The 26546-nt window shown below is 44.8% G+C and overlaps 1 protein-coding gene across 6 annotated transcripts in view; it reads right to left on the bottom strand.

Moving 5' to 3' along the window:
• Positions 1 to 319: 319 nt before the first annotated feature.
• LOC137532355 (NACHT, LRR and PYD domains-containing protein 3-like) overlaps positions 320 to 26546 on the bottom strand; it is a 374258-nt gene continuing 348031 nt past the window's right edge. For all 6 annotated transcript variants that reach the window (XM_068252786.1, XM_068252811.1, XM_068252803.1 and 3 more), the window contains one exon: positions 320 to 525. In XM_068252786.1, coding sequence (XP_068108887.1) covers positions 441 to 525 — 85 coding nt within the window. In that variant the 3' untranslated portion in view covers positions 320 to 440. The remainder of the gene's footprint in view (positions 526 to 26546) is intronic.

Here is a 26546-nt window from a genome sequence, read left to right on the forward strand (position 1 = left end):
CCCTCCAGCCAATCAGTGCCATCAGCTGTCATAAGCATCAGCCTATGACAACAGATTGTCATTAGCGCTGCCATAGAGCGCAGTGCTGTACAGACTAAATAGATGGCGATCGCCGCTGTTAGACTGATGGCGGAGCGGAGCTCCATCATCCAAGCGGTGACAATTTCTTGCAAATCCCCGCCCCAGGACTAGACGCCAATTGGCTTTAGGAGGTCCTGGGGCCGCCGCCACGATCATGTTCATCAGAGGAACGCGGTCGTATAGCAGATAAAAAACCTTTTTTCTATGTTGTCAACAAAACCTATTTACATTTAGCCTCTGAGATAAAACATTATTCATGTATTTTAGGTCTTTTACAGTCATGCATAAGGGTGGGAGCATATTCACTAGGGCCAACATCAGCATGAACAGTCCTTATAAAGTCAGGATCATTATTCTTCTCAATACTCAATCTTCATGTCTGGTCTGCATCGTTTAAGGGCTTCTAGTTGTTGTTTTTGTTCTTTTGACAATATACAGCTGAAACTAGAAGACAGGACCAATGTTATCATTGCACATTGAAAAAGTGATGTAATGCAACATATACACCGTACACACAGGCACATACACAGAAACATACAGACACACACAGGGACACAGACACACACACACACACACACACACACACACACACACAAACGAACACACACACACACACACACACACAGGAACGAACACACACACACACACACACACACACACACACAGGAACACACACACAGGAACACACAAACGAACACACACACACAGGAACGAACACACACACACACACAACACACACACACACACACACACACACAGGAACACACACACACGAACGAACACACACACACACACACACACACATACACACACACACACACATACACACAGGAACACACACACACACACACACAAACGAACACACACACACAGGAACGAACACACACACACACGAACGAACACACACACACACACACACACACACACACACACACAGGAACACACACACACACACACACACACAAACGAACACACACAGGAACGAACACACACACACACACACACACACACACACACACACACACTGGCCATGACTAAATACCGTACAATATAACACAGCAATGGTACAAGGTAATAGTTTGGTACAGTCAGAACTTGTGCACAAGTTTGTCGAGGTACAGAATCGTTAAACAAATCATAGTCAAATTTGAGCAGGGTCACACACATATATCAGATGTCTGTCGTATTACTAGGATTAGACAATAACAGTCAGAGACAGGCTGAGTCGGTAACGGAAATAAGATGACTGAGGTACAGAATCGTCAGGCAAGATCGGAGTCAAAAGGCAAGCAAAAGTCGGTACACAGATAAATAAACAGTATATGATATTCAGAAATTTACAAAATAACAAACTTCAATAACTACAAAATATGACAAGACTGACTGACTGGAGTACATATATATTGTTCATCTACACAATATATAAATGTATCTCAAGAAGCTAGCTTGCTAGGCCAGGAACCAGCGTACTGATTAGTATCAAGGCCAGCGAGTGACTGACTCGTCTGACCTAATATACTAATATATACCTAACTAGCTGATTGGTGAGGGGAGACAGAGAGCGCTCCGATGGTGCATTACCAAAAATATATACTTTATGCACGCAATAAAAAATGCACTTACAAAATTGTATAGAGATACTGCGCCTTATGTGGCCCGTCAGCAGGTCGCCTCGGTCTGATCCAGCCTGGCCAGGGCTGGAGGTGTGGATGGAGTCACACAGGAGCGTCCTTCTGCGGGGAGCGGTGCGCAGTGACTGCTGTCTGACGTCACTACCGGTTTCGGCGTAGGTCCACGCCTTCCTCAGGTGACGTTACGTTCAGACAGCCCTGTATACATAGTTTCCCTCTTGTGGCAACAGTTACCACGGGGCGGGATTAAAATTCAATAAACTTTATTGTAACAAAAATAAAACACTGACAAACTCCGCTGTTATGCGGACTATTGTCAAGTACTATGTGGAACTTTCTAAAAGAATAATATTGATAAGGATAATAATAAAAACTATTATACCTATAAACCCTAATGGTCTAATCCTGAAACCTTCGTATTTGTGCAGCAGGCTAGTTAAGTTGATGGGACTGTAGATTCAAACTAAAGATCTGTCCTTACAACAGGATCGCTAGATCCCGGATTGAGACCTTACTGCAGTCAAATGGCTATAAACATGAAAATTATAATCAATTGACCATATATTTATAGGTACACTGAACTTAATCTAAAAAGATTATTACACTAAAACATGAACTATGACCCTAGATCTAAAAAATCCATTATACATGTGAAATTAAAACTACTACATGGTCTATATGCGAACAATCCTGATCCATCTAGTTAGGACCCGGCCATCCTAAAGCTTTAGACCTGCTAGGCACCAGAAAATTACATTTATGGATCAAAATGTTCTCATTATAAATGAATAAAGGTGCGTATAGATTAAAAAATAATAAACTATATAAAAATTCAAGAATTCTGAATCAGTATGCTCAAGCATTCATATGTGTATTGTTAGGAGGGCAATACATGCCTGTTATCCAGTGTCAAATGTTCTACCGCAATCACACCCCTGGATAGCAACCTTTGATGTATTTTGAATCAGACCTTACTGCAGCCAAATGACAATTAATCTCAAAAAAGTAGGTGCGTCTTCGAAAACTGATTGATTAAATAAAAATTCCTTGTTTCTCACTATAAATGGGTGGAGTTGCATATTAATTAATAGATAAATGAACTATATAAAAAAATCAGAGAAATCTGAAAGAGTGTGTCCTGGTGTTCTTTTGTACACTATTAGGAGGGACAATACATACCTGATAACTGGTATCAAGAGTTTTACCGGATACACTCCCCTGGATCAAAACCTTTGTTAAATTTAGGATCAGACCCTACTGCGGCCAAATCATAATTATTCACAATAGAGGGGGTGTACGTTTCCACAAGTTAATTACTTAAATGGTACTTGGGATGGTAGATATAATAATTATTGACAGGTACAAGACATATATGCCATTTTCTTTTCATGGCGTGTTGACGATACCCTCTAAGCCCATTACTTGTGTCATATGTATCTGGAATGAATTACCAGAAAGGACTTTTTCAGGGCCAAGGGCATCAAGCCTGTCTCACTGCTCTGACCCAATTTATACCTATCAGGGTCACAACCCACGTGACCTAACTCAACTAATATAACAATTAGCCCTTTTGTCAACAGCAAGAATTTCAAGCGGGCAATCTTACGGGCAATCTTAATATCAGTTCCTCATTGCCCGTGGAGCCTCAGTTACTGTCCACTATTGTGAATGCTGATATGCGTATGAGGTAACGAAGTGCCAGAGAGGGGGGGGGGGGGGGGAATAGGACAAGCAAAAAAGGGGGGGTTATGGGGTGTTTTGAAGGGAAAAAAATGGCTAGGTTATGAAACTTTGGACCTCCAAATCCTCATTTAGGCCTCTGGGAGTTAATGTGTCGAGACGGAATATCCAATAGACCTCCCTCTCGCACAATCTTTTGTATCTTATGCCTGTAGGGAGAGAATCTGCTATATGTTCTAAACCAGTAATGGTTAAAGATTCAGGATCACTTTGGTGGCATTGTTGAAAATGACGTGGTACACTATGTTTATCAGATTTGGCCAGGATATTACATTTATGCTCATCTAGCCTGGTTCTTAGTTCACGTGTGGTCCTACCCACATATCTTTTATTGCAACCACATTGTAACATGTATATAATGAATTTTGTGGCACAATTAGTAAATTGTTTCAGAGGTATCGGGGGCCCTTCTGGGTTTTGGATGCTTTTAAGCCTATGTTGCATAAATTGACAACAACCACATCTATTCGATCCACATCTGAAGTTTCCTGTTATGTTACTGTTAGGCTTGGTGGTGTATTCTCCACAGTCAGCATGCAACGCATGAGCTGGCGTGGAGGAGGTACACACACTAGCACCAGGAAACAGGCTATCCCTAGTATAGTGGAGGGGAGGACTGACTCCAATAGGAGATTGTGGCGCACAGAGCCGGTGCAGATCTGACAGCCACAAACAATGCTTTCGTTATAACGTCTCAGCGCAAAGTAGCGCTGAGCGCACAAACCAGAACTGAGGAGATCAGGACAGGAAGACAGAATGAACGCTTGCTAGCTAGCGGCTACTTAGCGACAGCAAGCGTCCAAAACCAGACAGACTGGAATGAGGCAGCCAATGCGATGCGGCGATGGCGTGCCTCACAAAGACAGGACAGGATAGTCAGAAAATAGCAGGATCGAGATAGATGAACGTAACACAGATAAATATACAATAAGTAGGTTTTCCTAGCGTATTACAATTACAGCTATCAATGAAACTATTTGTAACATCTGACTAACATATGTATATATCGGCAATGAACCGATATATGACATAAGCAGGAACGCTGACTAGGACTGGAGTAATACAGGGAACAGGACTCAGAAGGATTCGCTATCTCTTCGCAGAGATGAACGCAATCCACAAACAGTAACAGAACAGGATTCAGAAGGATTCGTTATCTCTTCGCAGAGATGAACACAATCCACAAACAGTAACAGAACAGGATTCAGAAGGATTCGTTATCTCTTCGCAGAGATGAACACAATCCACAAACAGAACCAGGAGCAGGGTAACTACCTCAGCACGGGTGGTCACGGTACGCGCAACCTACCAAAACGTGCTGGAAAGCTGACTAACTGCACACAGGATATAAACAGTTCGTGTACGTATACATCAGCGACACTGATGTATCAACGTAACACAAATACAAGGAAAATAATAAACGTGCTGGTATGCATATATATTGGCAATGAACCAATATATGATGCAAAACCAGCAAAGTATCTTTAGAACAAGAAACACGATCGGGGGCTGAAGCGACAGCAAGACTGGCTTAAGCTGAAGCTATGAAAACCCAAGGAAACCCTGCAGGAAGCAGATCTTTATACTGAGGTCATCCAATGGGAGCAGACATGCAGATTCCCACACAGGTGAATGATAATCAGTCACAAGCTGACAGCAGGGAAAGACAGACAAAGCTATGCAGCTTGCATGGAAATAGATCAGAACGGCCTGAGCTGCAGCACTACTACTTCCAGCAATAGCTGCTGCAGCAGCGATCATTACAGTACCCCCGCCCTTAAAAGCGGATTCCAGACGCTTTTCAAAACTGAAATTCCCAACAAAACAGTCTGACTGATAATTCATGATGACCGGGACAGCCCGGCAAGACCGAATTCCAGAATCAGTCCCCACAAGACTGGACCCATCAGAACCAGAACCTACAGAACCATGCCCATCAGTACTACAAGCCCCAGTGTGACACCCATCAGAACCATGATTTCCAGAAGAAAGCCCTCCGAAATTCCCTGAGCGATACCCACCGCCTTCCAGGAACCGTTCAGAAACGCCAAAGCCTTTGCAATGCCCACCGGTACTGTCTTTACCAACACAAAACCCACTGTCGAACCAGTCCAAGGCACCAGGACAAGTTTTCTCAGAGACCTCCCAGAACACCTTGAAGCTCCAAAGAGATCCCCATAGGTCAGAATGCCCCTTAGGCTCACATGGAGAACTATCAAGAACCCCTATGGAACCTAGGGCAATTCCCGAGTCAGGGCCACAAGGACAAACATCAATATCAGGGCTTTCAGGGACCAGAACCATCTCTGGGCATGCAGGCAGACTGGCAACATCAGAACGTGTTCCCACTAAGGAAGCATCAGAGCACGCTAACACCTTAGACACACTTGGGCATTCTGGCACACAAAGAACATCTGGGCACACCGGCACAAGAGAAACCTCTGGGCATGTCAAGGAACTGTGAGCCTCAGGGTCAGCCAAGACAGGACCAAAACCAGGACTGGCCAAAAAAAAATCATCATGACTAAACTTCGCAACTACTGGACTTTTACACGAGAATGCTGGATCAGACTTAGATGTCGCTGATTCCAGCAAAGTCAGTAACAAATCAGATTCAGGGGCACTAACAAGACAGGACAAATCTTCTGATGTATGCACTGAACCAGATAGGGACTCCACAACTACCTCTGGACTGGACAGAGACTCATTTAATACACTGGATTGGAGCTCATGAGGCGCTGCAGAACAAGTCAGTATTGCAGCAGCCCCCACTGGACTAGGCAAAACTGAGGAATTCCCTGGACAGGAAGGGGACTCTGGAACCTCTGCCACAGCGGCCAGAGAACCAGAATCTTTCAGGATACAGGGCTGGGTTTCAGGAACACTCATCAGACTGGACTGAAATTCTGAGATTTCTATTATTTTGACCAGAGAATCAGAATTATCCATGTTACAGGGCAAGACTTCTGAAACATTCAGAGGACAGGGCTGGAGTTCCTCGGCTGTTACAACACTGGAGAGGGACTCAACATTGGTTAAATCAGACTGTGTACAGGGCAAGGTATCTAACACAATTGCTGACGAGGACAATATTTCAATGGCTTCTGCTTTGCTGGGCAGAAATTCACCAAGTTTTATTAGAGCAGACTGTAATTCCAAAACAGCTGCTAGACAAGTGAATATTACTGCAACACCAACTGAGGTAAGCAGTGCCTCAGACCCTTCTGCTAGAGGGTTTGAAATATCCAAAGTACTGGGTGAAGCATAAGACTCTGCGACCACAGCTTCACTGGACAGGATCACTGAACAGTCCATATTGCAGGGCAAAACCATGGAAGCACCTGCTGGACAGCATAATGATTCTGTGACCTGAGTTTCATTGGAGAGATCTACTGCACAATTCATGGTACAGGGCAAATTTATTGGAAAATTTTCTGAACAAGGTAATAATTCTGCGATTTCAGGTTCACATAGCAGATGCTCTGAGCTATTCACGAAACTAGAGCGAGGTGTAGAAACAGGAAGATCAAGACACAATGTTTGCGCATCTGAATCACCATTCATTTGTAAAATTGGAAAATTCAGATGCTGGGGTTCTGAGTTTACTAGACAGGATTGCTGGGACTCGGAAACTGATGTAGTGCATCTATTGGCATCTGCTGGATCAGACAGGAGTTGAACTTTATTAACACAGGTAATTTCTGCAGAAGTGTTTGCAGAGACAGGCAAGATTTTTCTGGTGGCTGGACTCGGAAGTCAGCAGGACCTCTGGATTCTCTGCTGAGAAATTTGCGCAGGGCAAGGTTAAGAATGTATCAGTGGCTTCTGTTTTACTGGGAAGTAACACTGAGTTATCCATGGTACAGGGTGGAATTGCAGGAACTTCAATTTCACACAAAAAGAGCTCCGAATCACCTGCTGAATCAGCCAAAGGTGCTGAAGCAGGCGGGTCAGAACGCCAAATTTGCGAATTCGGAGTCACATAAAAATCATCCAAAATCAGTTCCCACACATCAATCAAGGGAGCCACACAGTCATATCTACACACACCAGCCTCTATTAGGTTATAGGCTGACTTAATGCATGCGTTCAATACCATTTCACTTTTTGCACTGTAAAATTGACAAAATGAACTTGAATCATTCTTCCATTCACAGACCAGGGCTTCCATCTCTCCCCTCTCGAATGGAGGATCCCATGCATACTTAACAGCGAAACATTTAGGCTGATCACAGTCTGCAGATATGATTGTGGCAGGCACATGTATAGGGTTAATTAGCAGGTGATTGGCAGATTCCTTATTCTTAAGAATCTCCAATACCTGTAGCAAGTGTTGAACTGTAGTGTATGCAAACTTCCCTTGGTTCACAAATAAGTTGATTTGTTCAATACTCTGTAATATCTCATCATAATCATACTCAGATAATTCTTTTAAACAAAAATCTTTATTTTCCCTAGCCAGGGAGGAAAGTTCATTAGTAGTTTCATAAGTCCATTTAACTCCCCTGAAAGACAATTGCATTTCATTATCTGTTAATGGCAGAATCTCATTATAGGTCTCAGTCGCTAAGGATAACGATTCTGCAGATTGGACACGTTTCTTAGAACGTTTGCGTTTGGCCTTAGACCCTGCTGTTTTCCCTGCTGTTCTTGGGGATTTATTCAAGGCTGCAGGAAAATTATCAGTAACACCTTCTGCTTGCTGAACATTTTTGCAAGCAATTGAAGGAGTAGCTGATTGACCTGCTGCCAGGAGTTCATTAAGAGGAAAAGGCAATGGATCTATGCGCAACCAGTTATGGATCACAAACGCTAGAAATTCCAGCGGTCTCTCTTTCAAATCGGAATGATTGAGAACATCAAATGCCCACTGGAATAATTCCCCTTTAAACAAAATATAACTTAGTTGGAGTGCCCAGGTTGAAACAGGAGTCGCTTGGAGATCAGGATTGGCCAGGAACCTGGCACATTCAGAGAAAAACTCATTTTCTGTTTCAGAGCTAAGTTCTTCAAATTTCTTAAAGGAACAGGAACCATAATTAACAGTGTCATACTTTCTGGGAATCCCCCCCACAATGGGGATTGGTAAGGGGGTTTTCATAATGTTAGGCTTGGTGGTGTATTCTCCACAGTCAGCATGCAACGCATGAGCTGGCGTGGAGGAGGTACACACACTAGCACCAGGAAACAGGCTATCCCTAGTATAGTGGAGGGGAGGACTGACTCCAATAGGAGATTGTGGCGCACAGAGCCGGTGCAGATCTGACAGCCACAAACAATGCTTTCGTTATAACGTCTCAGCGCAAAGTAGCGCTGAGCGCACAAACCAGAACTGAGGAGATCAGGACAGGAAGACAGAATGAACGCTTGCTAGCTAGCGGCTACTTAGCGACAGCAAGCGTCCAAAACCAGACAGACTGGAATGAGGCAGCCAATGCGATGCGGCGATGGCGTGCCTCACAAAGACAGGACAGGATAGTCAGAAAATAGCAGGATCGAGATAGATGAACGTAACACAGATAAATATACAATAAGTATGTTTTCCTAGCGTATTACAATTACAGCTATCAATGAAACTATTTGTAACGTCTGACTAACATATGTATATATCGGCAATGAACCGATATATGACATAAGCAGGAACGCTGACTAGGACTGGAGTAATACAGGGAACAGGACTCAGAAGGATTCGCTATCTCTTCGCAGAGATGAACGCAATCCACAAACAGTAACAGAACAGGATTCAGAAGGATTCGTTATCTCTTCGCAGAGATGAACACAATCCACAAACAGTAACAGAACAGGATTCAGAAGGATTCGTTATCTCTTCGCAGAGATGAACGCAATCCACAAACATAACCAGGAGCAGGGTAACTACCTCAGCACGGGTGGTCACGGTACGCGCAACCTACCAAAACGTGCTGGAAAGCTGACTAACTGCACACAGGATATAAACAGTTCGTGTACGTATACATCAGCGACACTGATGTATCAACGTAACACAAATACAAGGAAAATAATAAACGTGCTGGTATGCATATATATTGGCAATGAACCAATATATGATGCAAAACCAGCAAAGTATCTTTAGAACAAGAAACACGATCGGGGGCTGAAGCGACAGCAAGACTGGCTTAAGCTGAAGCTATGAAAACCCAAGGAAACCCTGCAGGAAGCAGATCTTTATACTGAGGTCATCCAATGGGAGCAGACATGCAGATTCCCACACAGGTGAATGATAATCAGTCACAAGCTGACAGCAGGGAAAGACAGACAAAGCTATGCAGCTTGCATGGAAATAGATCAGAACGGCCTGAGCTGCAGCACTACTACTTCCAGCAATAGCTGCTGCAGCAGCGATCATTACAGTTACTTCTCAACCAAGTGGTGGATTCTTGTCTATCTATTTTGCTTGGTGCAATTACATTTTTCAATGATTTTCCCTTCCTGTGGATGATATTAGGCTTCTCTGGTAATAGGTTTTTCATTATGGGGTCTTGCAGTAAAATGGGCCAATTCCTTTGGATGATATTTTGAATCTCTCCTGATTTTTGGGTATATTTAGTGATAAAGGTAGGACCGTTCTTTTGGTTTGTGGCTTTTTTCGTGTCTTTATCTTTATTCTTGTTTTTATTTTCATTTTTGTTTCCTATACAGTCAATGTCCTTGTCTATGCCATTATAATCAGACGCTTCAACTTTTTTGTTTTGATATTCCAGTATTGCTTTATCAATATGGTCGTCTCTATATCCTTTTTCTCAAAATTTTGTTCTCAGGATATTTGATTGTTTTTGATAATCCAGATCTTGGGAGCAATTCCTTCTCAGTCTGCAGAATTGACTCCTCGGGATGTTGTTTATCCATCCCGGATGGTGACAGCTGTCTGCATGAAGATATGAATTGCCCGCCGTGGGCTTAAAATGTGTCCTGGTTTGTATCTTATACTCCTGATCCACGAAGAGTTCTAGATCAAGAAATACTAATTCTGTTTCGTGAATCACATGAGTAAACTCTAGTCCAAAATTATTGTTGTTACAATAAGCCACAAATTCCTGAAATCTCTCCTTTGTCCCCTCCCAGATCAACAAGACATCATCAATGTACCTAGTATATAGTACAAGATTAGATTTAAAAGGATGGTCAGACCAAATAAAGTGTTCCTCCCAGAAAGCCATGTATATGTTGGCAAAACTGGGGGCAAATCCTGCCCCCATTGAAGTTCCACACTTCTGTAAATAGTGGTCACCTAACTAGCTGATTGCCCGGCGTTGCCCGGGTATGTATTTGGCTGGTGTTGGCTCCGCCCATTTTTTCTAGCCCCAACACACAATTACTCGATGACCAAGTTTGTGAGCTTTGCGGTCTTTGGTATCAATAATTTGCATTGAAATTAAAAAATCTGATCGCTGTTTGTGGCTCCACACCCTTTTCTGAATTTGAACCCCAGTCACCCAATGACCAACTGTACCAGGTTTGAGGCCTGTGCCTTTAACAGTGCAAGAATGGTAGCAATTAAATATTCCCTTTGAAAAGCAATAGGTGAAGTTTGATTCACTTTTGTAGGCTCCACACACTTTTCTGAATATTAATCTCAGTCACCCAGTGACCAACTGTGCAAAGTTTTAGAACCCTGCCATTAACGGTGTAAGAATGGCTGCAGTTTACATTTTCCCAGTGAAATTTGTGTTTGTCTCCACCCACTGATGACCTGGCGTTGCCTGTGTATGTATTTGACTGGTGTTGGCTCCGCCCACTTTCTAACCCTAACGCACAAACACTCAATGACCAAGTTTGTGAGCTTTGGGGTCCTTGGCATCAATAATTTGTATATTCCCATGAAATGAAACAAATCAGATTGGCTGTTTGTGGCTTCACCCCCTCTCCAGCATTTGAACCCCAGTCACCCAATGATCAACTGTAGCAGCTTTGAAGCATCTGCTATTAGCAGTGTAAAAATGGCAGAAATTTAAATATTCCCCTTGAAAATCAACAGGTGAATTTTGATTGGCTATTATAGGCTCCACCCACTTCCCACAATATTAATCTCAGTCACCCAGTGACCATCTGGGCAAAGTTTGAGCACCCTGTCATTAACAGTGTAAGAATGGCTGCAGTTTATATTTTCCCAGTGAAATTTGGTTTTGGTTCCGCCCACTTTTTGTAACCTAGACACACAGTCACTCAATGACCAATTTTGTGAGCTTTGGGGTCCTTGGCATCGATAATTTGTACTTTCCCATGAAAATAAACAAATCTGATTGACTGTTTGTGGCTCTGTCCCCTTTTCTGAATTTGAACCCCAGTGACCCAATGACCAACTGTACCAGGTTTGAGGCTTGTGCAATTAACAGTGCAAGAATGGCAGCAATTTTAATATTCTCCTTGAAAAGCGATATGTGATTTTTGATTGGCATTTTTAGGCTCCACCCACTTTTCTGAATATAAATCCCAGTCACCCAGTAACCAGCTGTGCAAAGTTTGAGAACCCTGTCATTAACAGTGAAGAAAGGCTGCAGTTTACAATTTCCCAGAAAAATCAGTTTTTGACTCCACCCAGTTTTTGTAACCTTGACACACAGTCACTCAATGATCAGGTTTGTGAGCTTTTGGGTTCCTGGCATCAACATTCTGCTAATGGAAGCAGTTTATCCAGCAAAGAAATCTGATTGGCTGTGTTTGGCTCCGCCCCTTTACTGAATTTGAACCCCAGACACTTAACGACCGACTGTAGCAGGTTTGAGGCCTCTGCCATTAACAGTGTAAGAATGGCAGCAGTTTCAATATTCCCCTTGAAAATCAATAGGTGAATTTTGATTGGCTCTTTTAGGCTCCACCTACTTTTCTGAATATTAATCCCAGTGACCCAGTGACCAACTGTGTGACGTTTGAGAACCCTGCCATTAACAGTGTAAGAAAAGCTGCAGTTTATATTTTCCAATGTAAAAAGTTAGTTGTTTTTGGCTCCGCCCACTATTTCTAACCTTAACATACAGTAACTCAATGACCAAGTTTATGAGCTTTGGGGTCCTTGGCATAAATAAGTTGCATTTTACTATTGAAATTAAACAAATCTGATTGGCTGTATTTGGCCCGCTCCCTTCAGAATTTAAACCCCAGTCTCCCAGTGACTGACTGTACCAGATTTGAGGCCTCTGCCATTAAGAGTGTATGAATGGCAGCAATGTAAATATTCCCCTTGAAAATCAAAAGGTGAATTTTGATTGGCTGCTGTAGGCTCCACCCACTTTCCTGAATATTAGTCCCAGTCACCCAGTGGCCAACTGTGTCACGTTTGAGAACCCTGCCAATAAGAGAACGGCTGAAATCAATCTAACAAATCTGATTGGCTGTTTGTGGTTCCACCCCTTTAGTGAATTTGGACCCCAGTCACCCAATGACTGACTGTATCAGGTTTGAGGCCTCTGCCATTAACAGTGTAAGAATGGTAGCAATGTAGATATTCCCCCTGAAAATCAATAGGTCAATTTTGATTGGCTGTTGTAGGCTCCACCCACATTTCTGAATATTCGTCCCAGTCACCCAGTGGCTAATTGTGTAAAGTTTGGGAACCCTGCCATGTTAAAAATTTAGTTGTTGGCACCGCCCACTTTTTCTAACCTTGACATACAGTCACTTAGTTATCAAGTTTATCAGCGTTGGGGTCCTTGGTATCAATACTTTGTATATTCCCATTGAAAAACAAATATGTCTGTTTGTGGCTCCGCCCCCTTTCTGAATTTGAACCCTAATCACCCAATGACTGACTGTATCAGGTTTGAGGCATTTGCTATTAACAGCAGGGGCATAGCAATAGGGGTTGCAGAGGTTGCGACCGCATCAGGGCCCTTGGGCCAGAGGGGCCCCGAAGGGCCCTCCCTCAACTACAGTATTAGCTCTCTATTGGTCCTGTGCTCATGATAATCACTTCTATAGATACTTTGAATAGTGATAATCATTAACAAACTGTTCCCCATCCCCTTCTTGTACTTCTGACACTGTAGTTGCCATTGGCAGGTTTTTGTGTGCCATATCAATTGTTATGTATAGAGTGCTTGGGGGGACCCATTGTAAAACTTGCATCGGGGCCCACAGCTCCTTAGCTACGCCACTGATTAACAGTATAAGAATGGTAGCAGCTTAAATATTCCCTTTGAAAATCAAAAGGTGAATTTTTATTGGCTGTTGTAGGCTCCACCCACCTTTCAAAATCTTAATCTCATTCACCCAGTGACCAACTGTGCAAAGTTTGAGAGCCCTGCCATTAACAGTGTAAGAATGGCTGCAGTTTATATTTTCAAGTGAAATTTGTTTTTAGCTCCGCCCACTTTTTGTAACCTTGACACACAGTCACCCAGTGACCAACTTTGTGAGCTTTCAGGTTCCTGGCATCAAAAATGTGTGAATGGAAGCAGTTTATCCACCAAGGAAATCTGATTGGCTGTAGGTGGTCCCACCCCTTTAGTGAATTTGGACTCCAGTCACCCAATGACCAACTGTAGCAAGTTTAAAGTCTCTGCCATTAACAGTGTAAGAATGGCAGCAGTTTAAATATTACCCTTGAAAATCAGCAGGTGAATTTTGATTGGCTGTTGTAGGCTCCACCCACTTTCTTGAATCTTAATCGCATTCACCCAGTGACCAACTGTGGCAAGTTTGAGAACCCTGCGATTAACAGTCTAAGAATGGCTGCAGTTTACATTTTCCCATTTAAAATGAATGGCTGAAATTTGATTGGCTGTGTTATGCTCCTCCCACTTTTCCAGGATTTGTAACCTCGGTCACCAAGTGACCAACTGTGCCAAGTGTGGGGACTCTGGCTTGATTACTGTGAGAATGGCAGCCTTTTACATTTTTTCCATTGACTTGAATGGGTGAAATCTGATTTGCTGTTTGTAGCCCCGCCCACGTGTGCAGGGGGGCCGCGAGACCCCCAGAACATATCATCCCAGGCAGTAAGGGATCTGTATACCAAGTTTCGTTCAAATCGGTCAAGCCGTTTGAGTGATCGCGGCACATACATACACTCACACACACATACATACATCCGATTTTATATATATCCAGTTCAGCACCGCAGTGCCGAAAATCTCATGCATCCGAGCAACGTTCACCTCCCATTCATTCGCCTATAACTTTATTGCTACTTACCACAATTAATTGATCTATATCTTGTTTTTTCCGCCACTAATTAGGCTTTCTTTGGGTAGTACATTTTGCTAAGAATTATTTTTTTCTAAATCCATTTTAACAGGAAGATTAAGAAAAAAACGAAAAATATTCATTATTTCTCAGTTTTTGGCCATTATAGTTTGAAATTAATATACGCTACCGTAATTAAACCTCATGTATTTTATTTGCACTATTTATAAGCTTATAATTTTAAATAATATAATAACATACTCTCTTGACGTGCATATTTAAAAAGTTCAGACCCTTGGGTAACTATTTATGTTGTTTTTGTTTTTTTTTTATTGTATTTTTTTATTATTTTTTTTAATAAAAAATGTATGTGGGTAATTTTTGGTGTGGGCGGGAAACTGTTTATTTACTGGTGTAGGGTGTGGCACACCTGAGGAAGGGCGTAGCCCGAAACATGTCGTGTGTCTGGTCTGCTCTGTAAGCTGTAGGTTGTTGTCACAATACAGTTTACTTGAAGAAGCGTACAGTGTGCCGTCTCCTTCTTTGCTACATAAACTGTTTATTTTACATGTAAAATAATATAATTCTTTAATTAAAAATGTATGTGGGTGCAGTTTGCTATTTGTGAAAAAAGTCCTGGATGCGAACGATCTCGCATCCAGGAACTAAAAATCAGAGGAGTTGTTTCCTGGGGGCAGAAATACTGCGCTCTCTGGAGAGAAAGCATCGGTATTTCTGCGGGGAAGTTAGATCGGTGAATGGGAATTATATTCCCATTCACTGATCGGGGGGCTAGCGGCGGGTGCGCGCGCGCGCCCGATCGCGCGCACCATGCAGGGAAAGCAGCAGTGCCTATCTGGACGAGGAAGCTCGTCCAGATAGGCCGAACTGGATATATATATAGATATACTATCTGAAGAGGGAATAAGCCCAGCCCACTGGAGGATGGTCTGGCTCAGACACACCTCATTAACTTGTAAAACCCGCTCTGGCCCACACGCGCGCGACCAGAGAGACTGCGCATGCGCGCCCCCGACTTCCCGCGGCCGTGCTGGAGACACCAGGACGAGAAAATGGCACAGAGGACCCCACGCAAGAGCGAGTCCCGCTGGAGACGCCGTGAGGAACGTCACGGGACCTGCCACGGACAGGTAAAGTTGGTTTTTCTTGTATTCCTGTATTGTCATATTCAGGCCCATTTCTAGGGCCGTGCGGGGCGTGCCGCCGCCCTGGGCGCTGTTGGGAGGGGGGCGCTATAATGGAGGGGGGAGACGCGGGGAGGGCAGCCCGACCTCTCCCTCCCTCTCCCGGGCGCCCTCCGTGCTCCCCCCTCAGATGCAGAGCAGGTCAGGCTGCCCTCCCCGCGGCTCCGGCTCCCCCCTCCATTATAGGGGACAGCTAGCTATCTAACCTATCCTGGGGGCACCTACCTAATCTAACCTACGCTGGGGGGCAGCTACCTAATCTAACCTACACTGGGGGACAGCTACCTATCTAACCTATACTGGGGGGCACCTACCTAATCTAACATACACTGGGGGGCAGCTACCTAATCTAATATACACTGGGGGCACCTACCTAATCTAACATACACTGGGGGGCACCTACCTAATCTAACCTACACTGGGGGGCACCTACCTAATCTAACCTACACTGGGGGGCGCCTACCTAATCTAACCTACACTGGGGGGCACCTACCTAATCTAACCTACACTGGGGGCACCTACCTAATCTAACATACACTGGGGGGCAGTAACCTAATCTAACCTACACTGGGGGGCAGCTATCTATCTAACCTACACTGGGGGGCAGCTACCTATCTAATCTATACTGGGGGGCAGCTACCTATCTAACCTACACTGGGGGGCAGTTACCTATCTAACCTATACTGGGGGGCACCTACCTAATCTAACCTACACTGGGGGGCAGCTACCTATCTAACCTACACTGGGGGGCAGCTACCTATCTAATCTATACTGGGGGGCAGCTACCTAATCTAACCTACGCTGGGGGGGGGCAGCTACCTATCTAACCTATACTGGGGGGCACCTACCTAATCTAACCTACACTGGGGGGCACCTACCTAATCTAACCTACACTGGGGGGCAGCTACCTATCTAACCTATACTGGGGGGCAGCTACCAATCTAACCTATACTGGGGACACTTATCTAACCTGTATTGGGGGCACCTACCTAGCTAGCCTTTACAGGTGGCAACTATACTGGCTACCTATATTGCAGGCACCTCCCTAAATAACCTATACTGGGGGCACCTACCTATCTAACCTATGCTGGGGGCAACTATTCTGGCTACCTATATTAGAGGCTAACCTGTACTGGGGCACCTACCTAACTTATACCAGGGGCGCCTGCCTATCTAACCTATACTGGGGGCAAGTGTTGTATTTTATCAGTATAAACGGTGTATTTCCATGTGTGCCTTAATGGAAAAGCATGTCTGGAAATTTATGTTGCTATGAGAGATTTGCAGTGAATCTAGTTGATCAGCTGGGGCCTTGTGCAAAGCCTGTGTTTCTTAAATGACTTTTTACAACCACACACATCTGCATATGAGTAAATAACACAGCAAAGACAATGGCCTCAGACACTGACCCCAGCCCCCGCAAATGGCCATTGAGGAACTGGCTACCCAAGGTGAGAGGAAACTGAGTTATCTGGTTTGTCAACACAAGAGTTTCTGGGAAGGACCTGTCCTCTTTCAACTGAAACCAAATCATCTCTACAACCAGGTTTGAGGAGCTGCTTAATCTGGAATGGCGAAGGGCTGTGCTAACTGCAAGTGAACAACTGCTACAACAACCCCAACAGGTTCCTATCCTCCCCCAACTGCTAAGGGCAGGAACTATTGATATATAACACAGAGGAGGGGTCTCTATACCTGTGGTATCCAGATATAAGACAATGTTTGGAAAGCTCTCTCTCTCTCTCTCGGAATGCTGACATGGACTGTGAGATAGAATAGAGGCTCAGCTAATGCAAGTGTGTGACTGTGCATAGGGTATATAGAGCCATTATGTGAGTCACAGTGTGTATGATCTAACTTGTACATATGTATATTTGTAAATAAACCCCTTTTATTTAACCCCTTTGAAACGACCTCAAGTGTCTGGTCATTAAAATAGAAATAAGTTAACATAAGCTAGAGTACATTCTACAGCAACTATACTGACTACCTATACTGGAGGCACCTACCTGGCTAACCTATAGCGGGGGCAACTATACTGGCTCACCTATGCCTGGCTACCTATACTGGGGTACCTATTCTTGGCTACCTATACTGGGGGGGACCTATACTAAGTGCAACTAGACCTGGCTAACCTATACTGCGGGCACCCATACCTTGCTGGGGGGGGGGCGCAATTTTTACACCCTCGCCCTGGGTGCATTTTAGCCTAGAAACTGCACTGGTCATATTGATGTATGTCACCCCTAAATATTGTCTGTAACCCTAACTAATGTTCAGCGCTGCGTAATATGTTGGCGCTTTATAAGTACGAATAAATAAAAAACATTAATTTGTGTAAAACTTGGATTGTGATGGGATTGTTGATATAATTATTATTGAAGCTTTATAGTATATAGCTGATGACCCGGCGTTGCCCGGGTAAGTGTTTGGCTGGTGTTGGTGTGTTGGCACACACACACACACACACACACACACACCATACACACACACACACACACACATACACACATACTGTACACACACACACACACACACACACACACACCATACACACACACACACACACACACACACACACACACACACACACACACACACACAGAGATATACAGTCAGGTTCCTAAATATTGAGACATTGACACAATTCTAACATGTTTGGCTCTATACACAACCTGTAACGATTGACCATGCAGATCGTGGTCCTGACAAGACCCAGACTGACAGATCCACGACTTCTGCATGGTCAACCCTTAGGTTTAAACAAAACCAGAAGATCACACTGAAATAAACATCTGTACAACGGAGTAGAAATGATAAATGTGTACTAACACAGATCACCAAACACATACAATCTAAATACAACCTACACGTGGTGCACCACAACTAACAACCTATTAGTCTATCTATACGGAATATATACAAAACATACAATGATACATATCACACGCTATATACAGGAGCATATAACCAAATCAGCATACCAGAGAATAGTCAGACAGGCAGTAATAAAACCAGGCAATCAGAATGAATAAGAAGTACCAAGACAGAAGGCAAGAGAATAGTCGGACAAGCAAGGGTCAATATACCAAGAGTTCAAAATACAGGAGTGATGGCCAGAGTCACAACACTGCAGGGAACCAAACAAAATGATCTAGCCATGTGCTGCTAGGAAGTCCGGCCTTAAATGGAAGGTCCAAGCAAAATAAAAAAATGAGTTTCACTTACCTGGGGCTTCTACCAGCCCCATGCAGCCATCCTGTGCCCTCGTAGTCACTCACTGCTGCTCCAGTCCCCCGCTGGCAGCTTCCCGACCTCGGAGGTCGGCGGGCCGCATTGCGTACATTTTTACGCATTCCCGCTAGTGCAGTAACACTAACACATAAATTTTTACGCTTTAGTGGTTCAATGCGTACATTTTTACGCGTTGAACCACTAAAGCGTACAAATGTATGTGTTAATGTTCCTGCACTAGCGGGAATGCGTAAAAATGTACGCAATGCTGTCCGCCGACCTCCGAGGTCGGGAAGCTGCCAGAGGGGGATTGGAGCAGCAGTGAGTGACTACGAGGGCACAGGATGGCTGCATGGGGCTGGTAGAAGCCCCAGGTAAGTGAAACTCATTTTTTTTATTTTGCTTGGACCTTCCCTTTAACTACTTGAGGACCGCCCCCAGCCGATGGGCGGCGGCAAAGACCGGGCCCAAACGACCGCAATACGCCCATCGGCGGGGGCGGCATCAGCGGTGGCTGAGCGGCGATCGCGTCATCAATGACGCGATCACCGCCGGCAATAGGCTCCACCCGCCCTGCTCGGAAACCCGCCGGCCAATTAGCAACGCCGGCGGGTTTCAAATGCGGCGATCAGCCTATGGGAAAGCGTATAATACACTTTGTTATTGTAACAAAGTGCATTATACTGGCTGCCTCCTCCGCTGATGGTCACTCGTCGTGCGACCATCAGAGAGGACGGCAGCCATTAGCTAGGTGAAAAAAAAACCACACACTTTGCCCCACAGACCCCACGATCGCCCACCCCAGTCCTCAGAACCCCCCCTGACCACCCCAGCACACCAGTATCTGCACCCCACCACCCACCTAAAAACCCATCAATCACTCCCTGTCACTATCTAGGGACGCTATCCCCTAGGTTAGGTCCCTAACTGCCCCCTAGGGTCCCCTGATCACCCTCCCTACCCTCAGATCCCCCCAGACCCCCCCCCCAGACCGCCCCCCTGTATACTGTATACAGCTGTATAGCTGCCTTACCCACTGATCACCTGTCTATCACCCATCTATCACCTGTCTATCACCCCTTGTCACCACCACCCATCAGCGCAGACCCTAAACTGTCCCTTGGGGGCACCTGATCACCCACCCAGACCCTCAAATTGCCCTCAGACCCGCCCTCCTGATAACCTCCCCAGTGCATTGTTTACATCTATTCTCCCCTGTAATCCCTCACTGATCTCCTATCCTCACCCCCTGTGTCAGATCAGGACCCAGTCTGCCCCGTGCGGGCACCTAATCAACCCCCCACACCCTCAGATCGTCCTCAGACCCCCCCCCCCTCCCCAATCACCTTCCCAGTGCATTGTATTTGATTGTGCTGTAATTGTATTTGATTGTGCTGACATTCAATTTCATTGTGCTGACATTCAATTTTATTGTGCTGTAATTGTATTTGATTGTCCCGTGATTGGCTTTGATTGTCCCGTGATTGCCCTGTGATTGGCTTTGATTGGCCTGTGATTGGCTTTGATTGTCCCGTGATCGGCTTTGATTGTCCCATGATCGGTTTTGATTGTGCCGTGATTGGTTTGATTGCCCTGTGATTGGCTTTGATTGGCCTGTGATCGGCTTTGATTGTGTCGTGATTGGTTTGATTGCCCTGTGATTGGCTTTGATTGGCCTGTGATTGGCTTTGATTGTCCCGTGATTGGCTTTGATTGTGCCGTGATTGGTTTGATTGCCCTGTGATTGGCTTTGATTGTCCTGTGAATTGTCCTGTGAATTGAGTGCCCTGTGATTGGCCTGCGATTGTCCTGTGATTGCCTTTGATTGTCCTGTGATTGTTTCTGATTGCCTCTGAGTCCCCACTCGCCACCACCCCCCCTGTCACCATCCTAGTGATCAAAAAACAGTGATCAGTGAAAACTGTCACTTTTTTAGTATCACTAGTGTTAGCAGTTAGGCCAGTTAGCTAGGCCCCTTTGTAAGTGTCAGTTAGTGCTCAGCCCACTGCACCACAGTCACTAATTAGCGTCATCACTGTCGCTAATCAACATTGGTACTATATAATATCTGTAAGTGATCATTACTGACCGCAGTCAGATCTTTTAGGGTCACTAGGATCCACAAAAAAAATGCAGTGTTTGCCCGATCAGGCCTGATCGTTCGCCTGCACTTGCGTTCAGCCCGCCCCACCGCAGTGACAGAATTGTTTTTCTGATCACTGCAAAAAACACTGTACAATAGCTGTGGCACTGTAAACCTCAGTTTTGATTTATTTTTTAATCAAAACTCAGTGACCACAGCTTTCTACCTCTCAAATACTCCCTTTTGCTAGGTAGGTGCTCTTTTTTTCTGGGTAGTCTCAGAGGAATACCCCCTAAATTTAGCAGCCCACCATGGCAAGAAAGGGGTATTCCGATGATGAGGTTCTCAGGTACATGGCCCAGTCGGATGAGGGCGATTGGGACGCCTCATTCGACGAATCTTCCGGGTCAGAGTTTGAACCTGAATTGAGCAGTGGCTCACTGACCGATAGTGATGACGAGGTTGAGGTCCCGGCTAAAGCCAGGCGTACCACACCCCATGTTGTTGGACCGCAGGTGGCGCAGGATCGGCCTCAAGGGCAGCAGAGTGGTGTTCGTGCTGGTCTGAGATTTCATGGTGGGGCAGGCACCAGCAGCACAACATCTCCTGGACCTAGCACCAGTACTTCCGTAGACCCTGGTGAAGTGGCGAGCACCAGCATGGAAGTTGAAACTGGTTCGGTGGCACGTGCAGTAAGATCCCAGTCGCAGCCACCAAGAAGACGGGCCCGTACTACCCCTAGTTTACCAGAGGTGCTGGCAAACCCAAATTGGCAATCCCCTGATTCCGCCGCACCGTACTTCCCCCTTTCACCGCCCAGTCTGGAGTCCAGGTGGAGACAGATAATTTAGGATCGGCCCTAGACTTTTTCTATCTGTTCTTCACCCAGGATCTCTTAGACTTAATTGTGGCAGAGACCAACCCGTAAGGCCACACAATAACCGCCAATCCTGAAAAGTTCCTTACCCAGCCTTTTCGGTGGAAACCAGTCCAAGTTTCCGAAATTAAAATTTTTTTGGGCCTTCTCCTTCACACAGGACTAGTAAAGCAGAATGTGTTGCGGTCTTATTGGTCTACGGACCCAGCATATCATGTTCCCCTGTACTCTGCTGCCATGTCCAGGACACGATTTGAGAACATCCTGCGCTTCCTGCACTTCAATAACAACGAAACCTGTCATCGAAGTGACCACCCTGCTTTTGACCGGCTCCACAAAATTCGACCCCTTATAGACCACCTGTCATCCAGATTTGCAGATGCTTATACCGCTGACCAGGACATCTGCGTAGACGAGTCCCTCATACGTTTTACCGGGCGCCTTCACATCAAACAGTACATCCCAAGCAAGCGCGCCCGGTATGGGGTGAAACTGTATAAGCTCTGTGAAAGGGCCACAGGCTATACATCTTATTTTAGGGTCTATGAGGGAAAAGACTCAAAATTGGAGCCGGTCGGATGCCCTGACTACCTGGGGAGCAGTGGAAAGGTTGTGTGGGACTTGGTGTCACCCTTGTTCCAGAAGGGGTACCATCTTTATGTGGACAATTATTACACAAGTGTGGCTCTCTTTCAGCACTTAAAAATTGAAAAAATCTGATGCTGTGGCACCGTGCGGCCTAGTCGCCGGGGCTTCCCCCAACGGCTCATTACCACCAGACTTGAACGGGGGCAGAGGGCCGCCTTGTGTGCTGATGACCTGCTCGTGGTGAAATGAAAGGAGAAGAGGGAGGTTTACTTCCTGTCCACCATTCACGCAGACACATTGAAAAACCCCTTGTCGTCCACGCGTATAATACTAACATGGGAGGGGTGGACTTCAATGACCAGAGGTTAGCGCCCTATTTAGTTGCCTGAAAAACAAGACGCTGGTATAAAAAAGTGTCTTTTTACCTCATTCAATTGGCAATTTACAACAGCTTTGTTCTCTACAGTAAGGCTGGGAGAACTGGATCGTTTATTCAATTTAACAAACAGATCGTGATGGAACTCCTGTATCCAGGAGGTGCCGTGGCTCAACCCCAAGATGCAACTAGCCGGCTGCATGGAAGGCATTACGCCTATCCAATTCCGAGTACCCCAGGTCACCGAATCCGAAGAAAACGTTGTCGTGTCTGCAGCAGGGCTGGAATAAGGCGTGACACCACTGTTTATTGTCCCACCTGTCCTGACCAGCCTGGCCTATGCCTAGGGGAGTGTTTTGAGAGGTACCACGAGCAGGTACACTATTAGAGAGTAGGGAACTCCAAACACAGCGGTAGGCACACAAGGGTCTCTCAGTGCTATTTCACACTGCTGTGATGCGTTAGGGCAAAATGCCTAGCGAAAGTCACACTTTGCGGTCCCCCCCTACGCCGGAAGTGCTTGACTTAACGCTAGTGCATGCCTATGTTACTGCGTGGCTTCTGTGGCAATATCGATCGGCCCGGAAGTCATGTTAGTCTATGGCGACGCAGTTCATTACTAGGCCGAATGCTACTCTTGTGGTATTTCCTGGAGGTCTGTTTTGGACGCTACGGTGCGGCGGGCTCGACCCACTGGATTTGTCAATATGCAGTGTGAAACCAAACATCTGGTTTCGAGAGATCGTAATACACAGGGCTGCCAGAAACCTCTCCTTTCACTTGGGACAAAATGCGTAATGTACTTCGCCACAACTCTGTGCGATTTGCACGTCGCACATTGTCCCATGGGGGAGGAGAGGTTTGTCCTCGGGAGGTGGGTTAAAAAAACAAACAAAAAAAAAACAAAAAACAGGTAAGCAAAGAAGTGAATGTTTCGTTTGCAATGTTAAGGTTTTTATTAAAAAAGTTCAAAGTTTATTAATGTTAATGAAGTAATTGCTTTGCTGCTTGCTTGTCTTTTGTTTTTTTATTTTTTTTTCTCTTTTTCCATCCAATAACCTTCCAGGTGGACCGAGCGAACGACTAACCAGCTGCAGCACTGATGGTGCATCCTGACAGAACATTACGCGTCTGTCAGCTTACACACAAGTCGGTGCATGCAGCGCTGCAGGACGAGATTTCTCCTCCGCAGTCAAAAATATACGTTTGCCGAGGCATATGGGCCGAGGAGTGGTGTTGGGGTTTCATATGCTTTGGCAAGCACTTTGTATCAAAAAAGAACTCTGGCAATGATTTGTTCATCCACATCGATCGGTGTGAATGGATAAATCAGGTTTGCCAGGGCATACGAGCTGGTGGGTTTGGATTTTTGGGGCGGCAGCTCCTATGTCCTGGCAGACGCCTTCCCCTCTTTTTTTTTTTTCAAATTTTTTTGGCAGATATTTTTTCATCCACATTGATTGATTGATTGTTTGATGTTCATTTTTCCTTTCAGCCCACAGTGCATTACCCTTATGCCCAATATAAGGAGTATAGCAGAAACTCCTAATACTGGCCATACATGTAATGATTGCAGAGACCCTAAAATGCCAGGACAGACCCCACGAATGATGCCATTTTGGAAAGAGGACACCCCAAAGTATTCCGTTAGGTGCATGGTGAGTTCATAGAATATTTTATTTTTTGTCACAAGTTAGCAGAAATTGTGGTTTTGTTTTGTTTTTCACAAAATGTCATTTTCCGCTAATTTATGACAAAAAATAAAATTTTCTATGAACTCACCATGGCCCGCATGGAATACCTTAGCGTGTATTCTTTCCAAAATGGGGTCATTTGTGGGGTTTGTTAACTGTCCTGGCAAGTGGGGGGGGGGTGCAAATTGTAAGCACCCCTGTAAAGCCTGAAGGTGCTCATTGGACTTTGGGCCCCTTAGCACAGTTAGGGTGCAAAAAAGTGCCACACATGTGGTATTGCCGTACTCAGTAGAAGTAGTATAATGTGTTTTGTGGTGTATTTTTACATATACCCATGCTGGGTGGGAGAAATATCTCTGTAAATGACAATTTTTTTTATTTTTTTACACACAATTGTCCATTTACAGAGATATTTCTCCCACCCAGCATCGGTATGTGTAAAAATACACCCCAAAACACATTAAACTACTTCTCCCGAGTGCGGCAATACCACATGTGTGGCACTTTTTTGCACCCTAACTGCGCTAAGGGGCCCAAAGTCCAATGAGTACCTTTAGGATTTCACAGGTCATTTTGAGAAATTTCGTTTCAAGACTACTCCTCACGGTTTAGGGCCCCTAAAATGCCAGGACAGTATAGGAACCCCACAAATGACCCCATTTTAGAAAGAAGACACCCCAAGGTATTCCGTTAGTAGCACAGTGAGTTCATAGGAGATTTTATTTTCTTGTCACAAATTAGCGGAAATTGATTTTTATTGTTTTTTTTCACAAAGTGTCATTTTCCGCTAACTTGTGACAAAAAATAAAATCTTCTATGAACTCCCCATACTACTAACGGAATACCTTGGGGTGTCTTCTTTCTAAAATGGGGTCATTTGTGGGGTTCCTATACTGTCCTGGCATTTTAGGGGCCCTAAACCATGAGGAGTAGTCTTGAAACGAAATTTCTCAAAATGACCCGTAAAATCCTAAAGGTACTCATTGGACTTTGGGCCCCTTAGCGCAGTTAGGGTGCAAAAAAGTGCCACACATGTGGTATCGCCGTACTCAGGAGAAGTAGTTTAATGTGTTTTGGGGTGTATTTTTACACATACCCATGCTGGGTGGGAGAAATATCTCTGTAAATGGACAATTGTGTGTAAAAAAAAATCAAAAGACTGTCATTTACAGAGATATTTCTCCCACCCAGCATGGGTATGTGTAAAAATACACCCCAAAACACATTAAACTACTTCTCCCGAGTGCGGCGATACCACATGTGTGGCACTTTTTTGCACCCTAACTGCGCTAAGGGGCCCAAAGTCCAATGAGTACCTTTAGGATTTCACAGGTCATTTTGAGAAATTTCATTTCAAGACTACTCCTCATGGTTTAGGGCCCCTAAAATGCCAGGACAGTATAGGAACCCCACAAATGACCCCATTTTAGAAAGAAGACACCCCAAGGTATTCCGTTAGTAGTACGGTGAGTTCATAGGAGATTTTATTTTCTTGTCACAAATTAGCGGAAATTGATTTTTATTGTTTTTTTTCACAAAGTGTCATTTTCCGCTAACTTGTGACAAAAAATAAAATCTTCTATGAACTCCCCATACTACTAACGGAATACCTTGGGGTGTCTTCTTTCTAAAATGGGGTCATTTGTGGGGTTCCTATACTGTCCTGGCATTTTAGGGGCCCTAAACCATGAGGAGTAGTCTTGAAACGAAATTTCTCAAAATGACCTGTGAAATCCTAAAGGTACTCATTGGACTTTGGGCCCCTTAGCGCAGTTAGGGTGCAAAAAAGTGCCACACATGTGGTATCGCCGTACTCAGGAGAAGTAGTTTAATGTGTTTTGGGGTGTATTTTTACACATACCCATGCTGGGTGGGAGAAATATCTCTGTAAATGGACA

The sequence above is a fragment of the Hyperolius riggenbachi genome, chromosome 1 (assembly GCF_040937935.1).
Source record: "Hyperolius riggenbachi isolate aHypRig1 chromosome 1, aHypRig1.pri, whole genome shotgun sequence".
Lineage (NCBI taxonomy): Eukaryota > Metazoa > Chordata > Amphibia > Anura > Hyperoliidae > Hyperolius > Hyperolius riggenbachi.